This window comes from Mytilus trossulus, chromosome 10 (assembly GCF_036588685.1).
Source record: "Mytilus trossulus isolate FHL-02 chromosome 10, PNRI_Mtr1.1.1.hap1, whole genome shotgun sequence".
In the NCBI taxonomy this organism is placed as follows: Eukaryota; Metazoa; Mollusca; class Bivalvia; order Mytilida; family Mytilidae; genus Mytilus; species Mytilus trossulus.
Window position 1 is genome coordinate 43,701,483 of NC_086382.1, and position 14,011 is coordinate 43,715,493.

The 14,011-nt window shown below is 30.9% G+C and overlaps 1 protein-coding gene across 5 annotated transcripts in view; it reads left to right on the forward strand.

Moving 5' to 3' along the window:
* The window catches only part of LOC134687412 (uncharacterized), a 53,716-nt gene extending 46,863 nt beyond the window's left edge, over positions 1-6,853 (forward strand). For 2 of the 5 annotated variants that reach the window (XM_063547691.1, XM_063547694.1), the window contains exons 6-10: positions 30-98; positions 815-829; positions 2,670-2,755; positions 3,530-3,664; positions 4,068-6,853. In XM_063547691.1, the coding sequence (XP_063403761.1) occupies positions 30-98; positions 815-829; positions 2,670-2,755; positions 3,530-3,664; positions 4,068-5,962 (2,200 nt within the window). In that variant the 3' untranslated portion in view covers positions 5,963-6,853. The remainder of the gene's footprint in view (positions 1-29; positions 99-814; positions 830-2,669; positions 2,756-3,529; positions 3,665-4,067) is intronic. The other 3 variants (XM_063547690.1, XM_063547693.1, XM_063547692.1) reach the window with 3 other exon arrangements.
* The last annotated feature ends 7,158 nt before the right edge of the window (positions 6,854-14,011 follow it).

A 14,011-nucleotide genomic window follows, 5' to 3' on the forward strand; every position in this document is an offset into this window, starting at 1 on the left:
AAGAGATGTATGTTTTTCTTCTTCTTCAGAGTTGAACAAGACGAGAGGAGCAAGGACAGGAACAGAACAAGGCATTTGATATCACAGAAGGAAATCAGGTAAAATATTGAGACTTATAGTGTAGAATATAGCATATCTGTTTTTCCATAGCATTTTTGCATGTATTGAGGTATTGTTGTCATAACTGCAAGTAAGCATTGATGCATAATGAAATTCTATAAGTTTTTTTAAAGGAGTTGAATTAGGTTAGGGCTTTTAAAGTTTTAAAAATAAAATTCAATGAAATATCATACTGTGAATTCATTTATTTTGATGGGTACCAATTTTAGTGGATACGGAAAAACTTGCATGTTAGTGGATATTTTAATTTCATGGTTTTGCTGAAGTCTGCATACAAGCCTATAAAAATTTGTCAGTCATTGAACATTTAATTTTATGGTTCACCTGTACCCACAAAATCAACGAAAATTAGAATCCAACGAATAATAATGAACCCACATTAATCAGTAAGCTTAAGGGTTCAAAGACATGAGCAGAAGAAGACACCATAGTTTTCTTTCTAGTAAAAAAGAAATGTCATACATATGCATTTGTTATTTCAGGTTTTTAATAAGATTTTTTTATTTGTATGATGCAAACATAACCAATTCAAAACATACAGTATAGTGGAAATTTCGCATCATTTTTAAAGGTTCCACAGGGTAACTTAAAGGGAACCGGGTATTAAATAATGATTCTTAGAACATGTAGAAGGTAGTTTTCAATGTTAATTTTTTTTCTGTCTTCTTTCTTCTATGCATGGTTGAATCGACAGTGATTCTAAGAAGGGGTAAGTTAAATGTTGTAGAATAAATGTGCTGAAGGTATGCTTGAAGTATATCATTGTTGTACTCTTTAGCGCATATATATAGTCTATCACCAGGAATCACCATTCATGCTTATTTCATTACCGGTACTTCAGGGAACTAAAATCCAATTACTAAAATATTTGGTCCAAAACTTGTCATAAACGATAAACTAACTTTTCTTCGCAAAGTTTCCCCCCCCTCTTTTTACTTCACTTCACGCTCATTATATTTTGTGATTTTTTGAAAATATTTGATGTAGTTGAATAGGAAAGATCAAAGTTTAACATATTTACTGTGATTTATAATAAATTGTGTGTTGGATTACATTATGTAAAAGAAAGAAATCGGAATACATGAAATTTGATAAAAATAATTTCACTCTCAATTTCTTTTAAAAAGGATAAATTAATTTTCTTTCACCCACAAAAAACATATAATTTAGGGTCCATCCTCTAGAATAAAAGGTTGTTACCTTATTTTGAATAATTGGAAAATCTGATTATTAAATGAAATTTCTGATACATTTACTTCAATTTTTCGGTTTCAAGTACTGTAACCAACTTATTTTCGTGCCTTTCCCGAGTAGAAAAAAACGTGAATATAAATCGTTGTGAATATGTAAAACCTAGATCTTTCCTTATTAAACTTTATCAAATACAATGGAAAATTAAAAAGCTGCGAAGTGGTCAAGAAAGAGAAAAATGCGAAATAAAGTATTTGTGAAAATAAGATGGTTTACAGTATTCTTGAATGTTCTTTTCAATTTTAGAAAATAGGCTGTAAAAGTTTGAATATAATACATCTACAGAATAAGAAACACTATCATGGTTTAATGAAATAATACTATTTTCACCATTACACTTTCTTTTAGGGACCTATATGTTTCTTTTGTATACAAGCTTTTAAGTAATTCTTCATCACATCACATCTCTTCTACATATTTATGAAAATGGTGCTAACTTGAGTGAATTAGTTAAAATTTGCATTTGAATCCCTTTTTGAGTCACATGTTATATGGAAAGCTTGCTTCACAGCTTCAGGCTTATTGTATGTTGAGAACAGGGTCTTTGATATAAAAAATTCAAACTGATTCAACCCAAATGTAATGATATGATATGTACTTCAAGGTTACAAGTGACAAATGCTAGTATATTTATTCTACAGTTGATTTCTACCATTTGAATATTTTATACTCACGGTAAATACCAGATATCAAATAACATCTAATTGTCTATTGTTTTATTGCTAATCACATGGTGTATGTAGTGTAGTCACAATTTTCTATGATAATAGATTAATAGTTAACACTAGCAGACAATCTTAATTCATACTGTTCAATACAAATTTTAAATTGATTAAAGACATCTTATTCTTTCTTGCATGTAAACCAGTACTATACGGACTGGAAAGGGACACAACTTGTGTCAAAATATAAATGTATATTCAGATTTTTTAAACTTTGGAAAAAGGACCAAATGGGAGATAACTCTTATAAAAATTTAAAATGCTTGTGCATATACTTAATAAAGTACATTATATTTTATTTGATTAGATAAGGGAAAGAGTCAATGAAAATGGTAAGAGAACCAAAGAATTTGCAGTGTTTTCTAATTAACCAAGTACAAAAATGAGGTTAAACGGTGTTAAATAGTTATCAAAGGTACCAGGATTATAATTTAGTACGCCGGACACTCGTTTCGTCTTACATAAGACTCATCAGTGACACTCATATCAAAATATTTAGAAAGCCAAATAAGTAGAAAGTTGAAGGATTGAGGATCATAAATTCCATTAAACCTATATTTTTCTTTACATTTCTAGGTCTTTGGGTGTAGAGGAAAGACCAGATTCTCCTATGAAACTACGTAAAACATTCACCTCAGCAGCAGTAGCATCATCAATAACAGGTTAGAAAAAAATGAGACAACATTCATGCAATAAAAAATAGTAAATAGTTGTCATCTTTATATCATGGGACATCCAAAGTTATAGAGCAGAAACTAACTCTACATAGAAAGATATATATCTGACACCCTAACAAAAAACATGTGTTCACAATTTTCTAACATTTTGTCTGTAATTTGAACATGTTGAAATTTAAGGATGAATGTCCCGAAAAAAAAACACCAAACTAACATTGTTATTATAAATAACCATGCTTTAATAGACAAGTGAACTTTTATTTTTTCGTTAATGTTTGGGATACCAGCTTTCTCCCTATTAGTTCAAAGCCCAATTGTTGACTGTGGTACATTAATATGGTCATCCTTTGGTATTCTTATATGATATAAGAAGATGTGGTATGAGTTTCAATGAGACAACTCTTCATCCAAGTCACAATTTGAAAAAGAAAAACCACTATAGTTCAAAGTACGGTCTTCAACACTTGACTCACCAAACAGCAAGCTATAAAGAGCCCCAAATATAATAACTGTAAAACCATTCAAACAAGAAAAACAACTGTCTTATCTATATAAAAAAAATGAGAAATACATATGAACCACATCAACAAACAACAACTAATGAACATCAGGTACCTTACTTAGAACAGGTGCAAACAAATGCAGTGGGACTGGCTGTAATACATCTGTCAGAGTATATAAATGATAAACTATTATATGCACTCAAATTGATGAATTATTAAAATACTCAGGTTTAAGTAAATTTTCTTTCTTATGCAGATCTCACAGATGCCAAGACTGAGGTTTTGAAGTTATTAACCAGGGCATCTCTAAAAAGACAAGATTTTGCCAAATTGTTAGTTTGGATACAGAAGTTAAAATTATGTGGCAAGGAAGGACATGGGAGATGGGGTGGTAAGTCTATATAATCATAAGACAATCAAATGGTATGTTTACCAACAAAAGTCATCCATATGTTTTTTTTAATTCAGATCTATTCTGATTTTTATACCCTAAGCGCAAGGAATAATGCTTTTAACTGGTCTGTCAATCTTTTTTTTATCATTTTGTTTTCTTTGTTTAAATATGATCCTCCTTCAACTTGTATGAAAGTTCCATCTCGTCAATACATGAATAAGATCATCAACACTTCAAATGTGGTTAATAATCAGGAAAAAATTAATTACAGGATTATTTTGGCTAGAAAGACTGATAATTTAATTATAAGTATAAATTCATACACAGGTCTACAAATAAAATCAAATGTCAAGGAAATCTGTTAATTGATCAAAATAAATAATTTGTTCATTCATTGTAGAAGTTTATGTAAAAGACACAACCTTAGATTCTACAGATTCATACAGATACAATAGCTCAGATAGTGATGGTGAGGTAGAGCCGTCCAAGTCTGATGGAGGACGTGTAAAACAGGTCAGAAGGGGAGGTGTCATGAAAGGTAGAGGTGGAAGGAAAGTAACGAATAAAAGAAACAGATCAACACATTCTGGGGATAAACGAAACTCACCTAATGTTAGAAATTGGAAAGTAGCATTGAGGCAGAACACTCCTCAAAGAGGCAGCCAATCACCAGAACTGGTGCAAGAACAGAAGGTTCAGAAAAAAATGTGTCAAACACCTGAGCAAGTTCAATACACATCACTAATAAAATCTTCATCAGTATCGCTAGCAGGTAGTAAGAAAGCATTAAGTTCACCTCCATTAAGTTCACCTCCAGCAAGTAGTAAAACATGGAAATTCAGCACGTATGAACTGAAAGGAAAGACTTTGTGCAAAAAAGAATCAGAAAAGAAGAAAAGCATTGACAAAAAGAAGGATTCAATTTCACCTTGTTCTATACCCATAGTTGATGTAATGTCTGTACTTGATAAAAAAGAAATATCAGTACTTGATAACAGAATCAAAGATAAACACAAACCTCAAGAATCAAAATCTCAAAACTCAGGTAGAGGGCAATCTCGAAGACGACATTTATCTCATAAGGAGGGAAAAAGTGTGAAATCTAGAACAAGTGATGAGGAGGATGAGGATGAACTCATTCCACATAAAAAACATAGACAATCAGCTGATCCAGAAGTGCCTATACCAGTTTGTTTATATCGAGCTGATGAGAACGAAAACTTGTCGTCACCAGTTGTTGAAATTGACAATGTTGAAAATGGTGTATGTGTTCCCTATGAAGACAGGTTTGTGCAAAAGGCAGAGGAGGAGCAAAGACTATTGAAAGAATCGTTACAAACTGCTGCTTTAAATGTTAATATCATACCAGGTCATTTGAGTACTAGTGCTTTAGGCATACAACTGAACATGCCAAAATTTGGTATGCCACTTGGTGCTTCAAATATTCAGTCTGGCAAAGTACCAATAACTAGTGCTGGGATACCTCAGTTTAATGCTGGACAGTTAAGTCCCTTGTTTCCCCCTTCTAATATAGCACAGGGAACCAGTTGTCTGAGATCTCCTCCACCTCCCTATACTATTAGTAATAGTGTTCGTCATGTCCCGCCGCCTCAGTACAACAGGGTACCAATCTCATCATCATATAACTCAATCACATCAACATTGCCACCACAAAATGTCACATTAATAAATACCTCCTCTTCCACTGTCACTTCAGATTCATCCGGGGTAGAACAGCTGGAACAAAATCTAGGCTCATCCACACCAGCTACAGATATTACAACTATGATTAATTCATACACTCCAAACAATTCACAATTGACAGACACAACAACATATCCAAATGTCCCAGAGTCAATGCCAGCTCAATCAAATATTCCAAGAACTCAGTTAAATGAACCTACATCTCAAAATACTCAAGAAAGGGTTAGAGTAAAACAAGAAAATAATTCAGGATTTTCAGAAAAAAATATAATTACATCAGGACTTAGTATTAATGATGGCATTACTATGAATTTTTCACAAAGGACAATGCCACCATTAGGAGATTCATCTTTTGGACAACATGAGCCTTCTTCTTCAACAAACGATAATGACAACGATAAAAATTCTGTCAAACAAGAAGCATCCATGGATTATGTTGTTGTTAAGAATGAAGAAACAGTTTTTATATCATTAGATAGTGACGACGATGATGAAAATGCGGCAAGGAACATATCTAATAATGCAAAGAAAAATACAACCAATATAGATGATCAAAAGGAGGCTGATCCCATCATTGTCATTGACGACTAGATTTTTCATAAACCTACAGACTATATTATAAATACATGTATACACATTTATATTACATACTGATCATGAGGATAAAAAAATAATGATATACATGTATGTACCAATTTTAAGTTTTAAAAAGTTGTTGCTGTTTAAAGAATATTTTAATTGTTAATAGTTTAATTAATTACTATGATGGAAACAAGTAAAAAAAGTGTATTTTTTTTTGGAAAAAATACTCTTACCTGATATATCAGGTTTTATTTCTGTTTGTGATATATGCAGGAATATTGAAATTCCAAATACTGGACGAATGTGCCAGAAAAGTTATATGTTGTCTTTTAAGGGTTATAATTTGATGTGTGGTTGACGCTTAATTCTAATTTAGCATAAAGGTGTATGGTTAAAGTTCCATGGGTGGTTTGGCCTCTGAAAAAGTGTGTATAAAATTACCAAAGAAGGTTTTTTATTTGTATATTCATTTCTTAATTAAAACAATAAAAGTTATTATTGTGCCAAGTCCTTCACTTTTAAATTTCAAATTTTAGTTGGGAGAATTTTATTTTCATCAGTACTTATTGTGCTAATTATATAATTGCCAGATGAGTATAGAGTTGGTTTGTAAACCTATTTGCATATTTTTTTCTGAGCATGTTAAATGACAGTATAGGGTCATCTGTAAAACCTCTTGTGCTTTTGTTGAATATATCTGTTATAGTTTGACTTTTTTGCATATGATATATATATTATACATTACTTTTAATTTCCTTAACTGATTTCTTGTCTGAAGTTTTGAAGACTCGTCCTGATACATTTGTCATTACATTAATTTCTAACATTAAGACAGGAAGCCTTTTTTGCATAATTTTGACATTACCATTGCAATTTTATATAAGATTACATATTGCAATTTAATTAAGTCTATATATTGAAATTTTATATAAGATTAATTATTGCAATTTTATATAAGATTACATATTAGAATTTCATATAAGATTAATTATTGCAATATTATATAAGATAACATATTGCAATTTTATCTAAGATTACATATTGCAATTTTATATAAGATTACATATTGCAATATTATATAAGATTACATATTGCAATTTTATCTAAGATTACATATTGCAATTTTAAATAAGATTACATATTGAAATTTTATACAAGATACATATTGCAATTTTATATAAGATTACATATTGCAATTTTATATAACTTACATATTGCAATTTTATATAAGATTACATATTGCAATTTTATCTAAGATTACATATTGCAATTTTATATAAGATTACATATTGCAATTTTATACAAGATACATATTGCAATTTTATATAAGATTACACACTGCAATTTTATCTAAGATTACATATTGCAATTTTATATAAGATTACACACTGCAATTTTATCTAAGATTACATATTGCAATTTTATATAAGATTACATATTGCAATTTTACAGCCATTATGAATATGTAGAAGGAAAAAAAATGAATTTTGGAAATACTTTTTCAATCAGACCTGGTGTCAGAAAGATTTCTGGTGAAATAAAAGAGAAATGCATGTGTTTCTGTGATGTCATTTTTAAGTTACAACTGTACTGTAAACTGCTATATATTTTTATGTTAAATTGTTAATTGTCAGTCATATAATATGTCATTGTTGCCAGAATAGTGATAAATATTTTCCTAAGAATATGAATGTAAAATTATAATGAGTGTTGAATGAAGAAGAGTCTTGAATTGAAATCCATTGTTAAAATATGTCCAAATGGATACAAATGTTGAATGGACAAATTTTCAGGTGTGACCTTTAACATAAAATGTTCTAAATCAACCTTGCATACTGTGGATTCATTATTATTCGTTGGATACCAATTTTCGTGGAGAACCATGAATTCAAATTTTCTAAAGGAATGAGTGTAGACTTTGCCAAAACCATGAAATTAAATATCCACAAATATTTAAATTTTCCTCAAACCACGAAAATTGGTTCCCACGAAAGTAAATGAATCCACAGTATATTGTAAAAACATAAATTTTTCTGTGACTAATGTTTCTTGTTTTGTCTTTTAAAAAATTTCATCTTGAGGATTAGTTTTTGTGATTTGTTATATGTGAAAGTATTATTCTATGTACCAGTAGTTGCAATCAGGGGGGGGTCTGTAAATTGTCATGAATATTATCTATCGACAAAATAGAAGAAAGTTTATCCAATAGGAACATTTCTGCTTTAACAGTAACATAAACCAATTTCTGTGCTTCTGTTCTGATTTTAGTGCTTAGTTGAAGTGGACTTTATGTTTGCACTCCATCCATATATGTGTCTGTCTTTCCATCTGTCATTCCATAAAATCAGTTTTCCACTCTTTTTTGCTTCATGCTTAAAGATATTGACTTGATATTAGGTATATTGTTTTATCATGACAAGTAATATATCAATTTAGCATTTTGTTTCAGTACAATTAATTTTTAATCAGTAGGGGACTGTATGTAGTATGATATACTCTCAGAATTCTTGTCATGCTTGTTATGCATATATCATGTATATAAAGTATTTAAAAGTTGTACATTTGGATTTTTTTGTAAAAAAAAATATGATAAATGTGATTTATAGGATAAGAAAATGGATAATGTAAGTCATTTAACGTAAGCATTTGTCTTTTAAGCTAATTTTTATTCAATACTGACAGGGCTCACGCTACCAGGCGAAGTGGGCGAAGAAGTCGCTTTCCCGACCGTCACTTCGCTTTCCCCGACCCCCAAAAGCTAAAAAGAAGTCGCCCTGTTCTTGACGATACTCGCTTTCAGTCGCTTCCGTCATCGGACATTTTCTATTTTTACCAAGTTGATGAAACATCAATTTTTTATTGATATTAAAGAAATTTAGACATAAACGATTCATTATGGTAAGAAAAGAGGTTGAAGCATTGTCTTTGAAGATTTATACAATATGATATATGACTTGAAGATAATGTATTGGATCTTGGTGCACTTTATTCTGTCATTGAAACCTGCTTCCAAGTACGGAATATATCTATATATGATCTGTCTCCCATAGCCTGTCATTGAAACCTGCTTCCAAGTAGGGAATATATCTATATATGAGCTGTCTCCCATAGACATCTACCTTATGACATACATAGCCTTATTGTTTATCTATTTCACATATTTCCATTAAAAGACATGTGCTAAAGGACAATTTTGTCATAATTGTAAATGTCCCATTTGCACAAAAATAGTAACTATTTGATTTCTTGTACTAAAATTTCATTTACTGTAAATTAAGAATTTTATGTGATTATTTCAGTGGTATAAATATCCTTTGATCATTGAACATGATGTTTAAACAAATTCTAAAGATATGTTGAATTACCAATTTGAAAATGATTTATATCATCCTGTATTTTTCATTTATTTATGAATTTTACACGGTGGTTCATCTTTACTGTACAGAATCTTTCAGAACTGTCAAAATGTTTTTATGTTACAGGAGACATTTGTATTTCCATTGTTTGGAATGTATTTTCTGTGATGTTTTTTCTAGTTTTAGCTTTTGTTTAATTTGTGTATATTACTGGAATGTGTTTCTAAAGCCAAACATATGTGGTCTTTGGAATTGAGCAACTATACAACTTTATTAATTGTTAATCAAATTTTATATGATAGCTTTACAATCTCATTGATATGATTTGAGTTATTTTAAGTGACTCCAAGGGAGGTGGTAAAGCACAAGAGCAAGAGTAAAATTTTTTTCATTATATTTTTATGTTGACTTCCAAAACCAAATGCTTTTCTTTACCCAATATCCAGAATTATTTACATGAAACTTTCAAAAATTTGTTGAATTTATTTGAAATTGCCTTATATGCCTGTATACATTCCTTTATAAAATAACAAATTCTGTTTAAGAAATAATTCCTTCGTGTCATGCTCTATGCTCATTTTAACATGGGTAGGCATTATATTTGTCGATATTTTACACTGAGCGTTAGCGAGGTGTAAAATGAGGTCAAATATAATGCCTACCCATGTTAAAAGGAGCATAGAGCATGACACGAAGGAATTATTTCGATTCTAATAGGACAAATACAGTATTTTTATAGGTCGAAGCGTACGAAAATACTGTAAAAATGTTTGGCTTTTCCTGTTGCCTCCCCGAGGAGTCTGTGCATTACATTTCATATTTGATAAGTTTAAAAACAATGAGCAGGGTAAATATATGTTTTTTTATAAAAAATATATGATAAAAGTTTATGCTAGCTGCTTAAATGTTTACATTTTGAAGGATAACGATGGAAATAACGTTAATATACACATTAAGTTCGTGCGCATGTGTCAAACATTTTTTTTATGCTCATTAGAACACGGCTTTGTTTACAAAGCGTAATAAGGACGTCATATTAGAATCTTGGTTTTGGTTCCTTCTGAAATTTCACTTAAAACCGTTTTTTGTGCTTAGGAATTGCTTGGATTTATTATTTTTGAGATCCTGTAATGGTATGATGTCATGTCATCATCTGCAATTTTTTTAAGGGATTCCTTTTTTTCTTAAAATTTTTTCAAATTTCGAATTTTGAAAAGTTTCAAGAAGAAATCTTTAATTGCACAGTAATGTGCAATAGATTTGTTAGATCTATGACCACATTTACTTTGTGACAAAAAAAATTACTATGTCAAAAATTTGAGCTTGAATATTGTGATCAAATTTGCCCCAACTGTTCAGGGTTTGACCGCTGCGGTCATATAAAGCTGCGCCCTGCTGAGCACCTGGTTATTAATTTGTCACAGAAAAAAAGTTTACCCTAATTTAATATTCCAAAAGAAGAAAAATTTAAAGTTAATATTTTAAAAATATTTCACTTCTAACATTTTATTCATTGTTCAATTAAAAATTAAAAAACCTGGAAGAGAAATAAGTATGGATTTATTTCTTAAACCTTTGAGTTATTAAAGGACTTATATTGTTTTAAGCATATTACATGTACTCCTTCTGTTAATTTTAATGTTCAGTATTCTATATATTATATTATAAATATATATAATGTTAAGAAATTTAGGTAATTTTTATTATATGATCACATTATTTTTAAGTATCTTGAAAGGGAAATTACTACCATTTTATTTCTCAATAAAACTGATAATCAGCAGTATTTCTTTTCAGAGACAGTTATGAATTGTTAATAAGAACAAAATTTTGTTGCATTATTTGTTTTACCAAAAAATATGCATAATAAAGCATTTTCAAGAAATGGTTTAGTTAGTTAATAACTTTTGGGGTTTAATAGTTGCATCATCATTATTTGTGGGTTCCTATTAAAAAAAATATATATATAAGAAGATGTGGTATGATTACAAATGACACAACTATCCACAAGAGACCAAACTGACAGAATGAAGTATTACAGCTAACTTCCTAGTGCATGTAAAGCAAGACTTTGGTTAGCTTGCTTCCTTTGATTGAATATTTGTACAATTGTAATTTGGGTAATGTACAATCAAATTTAAAAATAATTTATACAGGTTAAAATATGCCTATATATATTGTTTGAAGATGTCAATGTTAATTACAAAGCTTGAATAAACACTCATACAAACAGAGCAAGCAAGCCATCCAATGTTTTACTTTACAAGTATTAGGAAATTAGCTGTTTTGTCTTCAATCTACATCTATCAGCTGCTGTATCTTTCGAATTAAGAGATAACTGTATTGTATTTGAAGCTTTAAGGACGTCCATCGGTAGTTTTACTGTCGCAAATTTAGTTTACCTGGCGACGCGGAGCGGAGACAGGTAAACGAGTATTTGCGACAGTAAAACTACCGATGGACGTCCGAAAAGCTTCAAATACAATACAGTTATCTCTATTCTAATGCAAAACAAGTTTATAAATAAATTTCAATCAATTTATTTCAGTATAAAATCTTCATTTAAGAAAATTCCGCGAAGAGATGTTATCTTCTTTGGTCCCTACACTAGGTGACGTCATATGAATGCTTCCGGCGTCAAACATAAACACCGGGCGTTTTCAGGCTTCTGTGCCGCTTCAGAATGTAATAAAATTTGATAAAAAGAAGATTTGTAGGCGCAACAAGTGAGTTTTTCGTTTATTATTGTAGAAATAACATGTCAATTCATTCCGAAATTCAAAATGTCGGCTTCCTTGTTACGACAAGGAGATAGAGAATTTTACGCTTGCTGTCATCCAATCAGAACAATTGTTACAAAATAATTGCATTAGAATAACTATTATATACAATCACTGACCATATAACACTTATCATCTAAAAATTCACATGACATGAACACATTCTCTTCTGAAATCAGTTGCGCATCTTCACCCTCATGATTGAAAGAACAACCATTTGGAAACATAAAAATTTTACTCACTTGAAGTAAGAGGACATATTAAGGGTGAACCTTAATAAAAAACAGTTTAAAAATACAGCACTGCACAAATTAGCTATTATATATTAGAGGCCAATACAAGGATATCTTGACCTGTGAGAAATATATTGACAGAGGACAAATTATCTCGACTGTTGATAGATATAAGAAAATGTGGTATGAGTACCAATAAGACAACTCTCCATCCAAGTCAAAATTTATAAAAAGTAAACCATTATAGGTAAAGAACGGTCTCAACAAAGAGCCTTGGCACATACTGGACAGTAAGCTATTAAGGGCCCCAAAAATGACTAGTGTAAAACCTTTCAAACAGGAAAACCAACAGTCTAATGACAGACATGTGTACTAAATAATAAACTGTTATCACAGAGATATGTCTCACAGTTTTGTAGTTTTGATAATGTAAATGTTGTCATAATTAAAATAGCAACACTTTAATATGAAAGTTTGGAAATATTCAGTCAATGAACCATGACTGAAGATACACATGCTAAACAATCTCCATTGTAATGAATCAATATCATATGTGCCAATGCTAATAAAACTGCATACCAAATACTATTGCCTTATCATAAGTAGTTCCCTTTAAATAAACCCAAACCAAAACTAATACATATAAACAAAGCAACATTTATCATTAACCATAACTGAGGGGTCAGGGGTCAATTAATCTCCATGGTTTATATGAGATGTGCCAATGCTAATACAACTGCATACCAAATATCATTGACCTACAAATTGTGCTTCCCCATAAACCAACCTTATCACAACCTTATACATGAAAACTAAGTAAAAGTTCCAAGTCAATAGACCATGACTGAGGGGGCGGTGCCAAATAATCTCCATGGATATGAGATATGCCAATGGTTATACAACTCTATACCACTTTCATTAACTGACCACTAGTAGTTCCCCATAAACTAGATCTAATCTTAAACTAATACATTCTTGACGCCAGAAACAGCATACCTATGTCTTGCTTTTTGACTCTGACAAAAACCTGTTAATGCAGAAAAGGCATGAGGGAAGGGGGTCTCAACATTCATGTCCTCATCTCGTATTAGAATATTTCTTACGAAATTCATAAACCAGTCATATATGTTTCAAGCTATAAGAATTACAATCTATGATATCTTTAGATTTAAACCACATGGAATCTTTCACATTACATTAGACAAAAAGATCAGTAAACAGTTTTTACTGACAATCTTGAGTATTTACAAGAACCACTGACCTTAATATTGTAATTTTTTAATTTTATTTTTGTGTTTTAAACGCCACTTTTAAGCAACTCTATTTCGTGGCTGGCAGTTTTTATTGGTGGAGGAAGTTGGGGTGCCCAGAGGAAACCATTGACCATCAATAGGAAAACTGACAATCCTAGTCAATAAAGATTGGAGTCGATTGCACCTGCATGAGCAGGGGTGAAACTCACAACCTCAGTGTTGAGTGGCTATTGATTACAGTAGTGACTACTTAGACCACTCAGCCACAGGGGCCCCCTCAATACAGTAAAACCTGTATAAACCAGCCGGCTACGGGACTATGAAAAAGGGCTGGTTTGGAAAGTGAGCCGGTTTATTCAGGTTTCCGTTTTGACCGGAAGTTAATGACTTGTGACGTCCGATATTTTGCATGTAAAAGTTCTTTCTGATTGTAAAT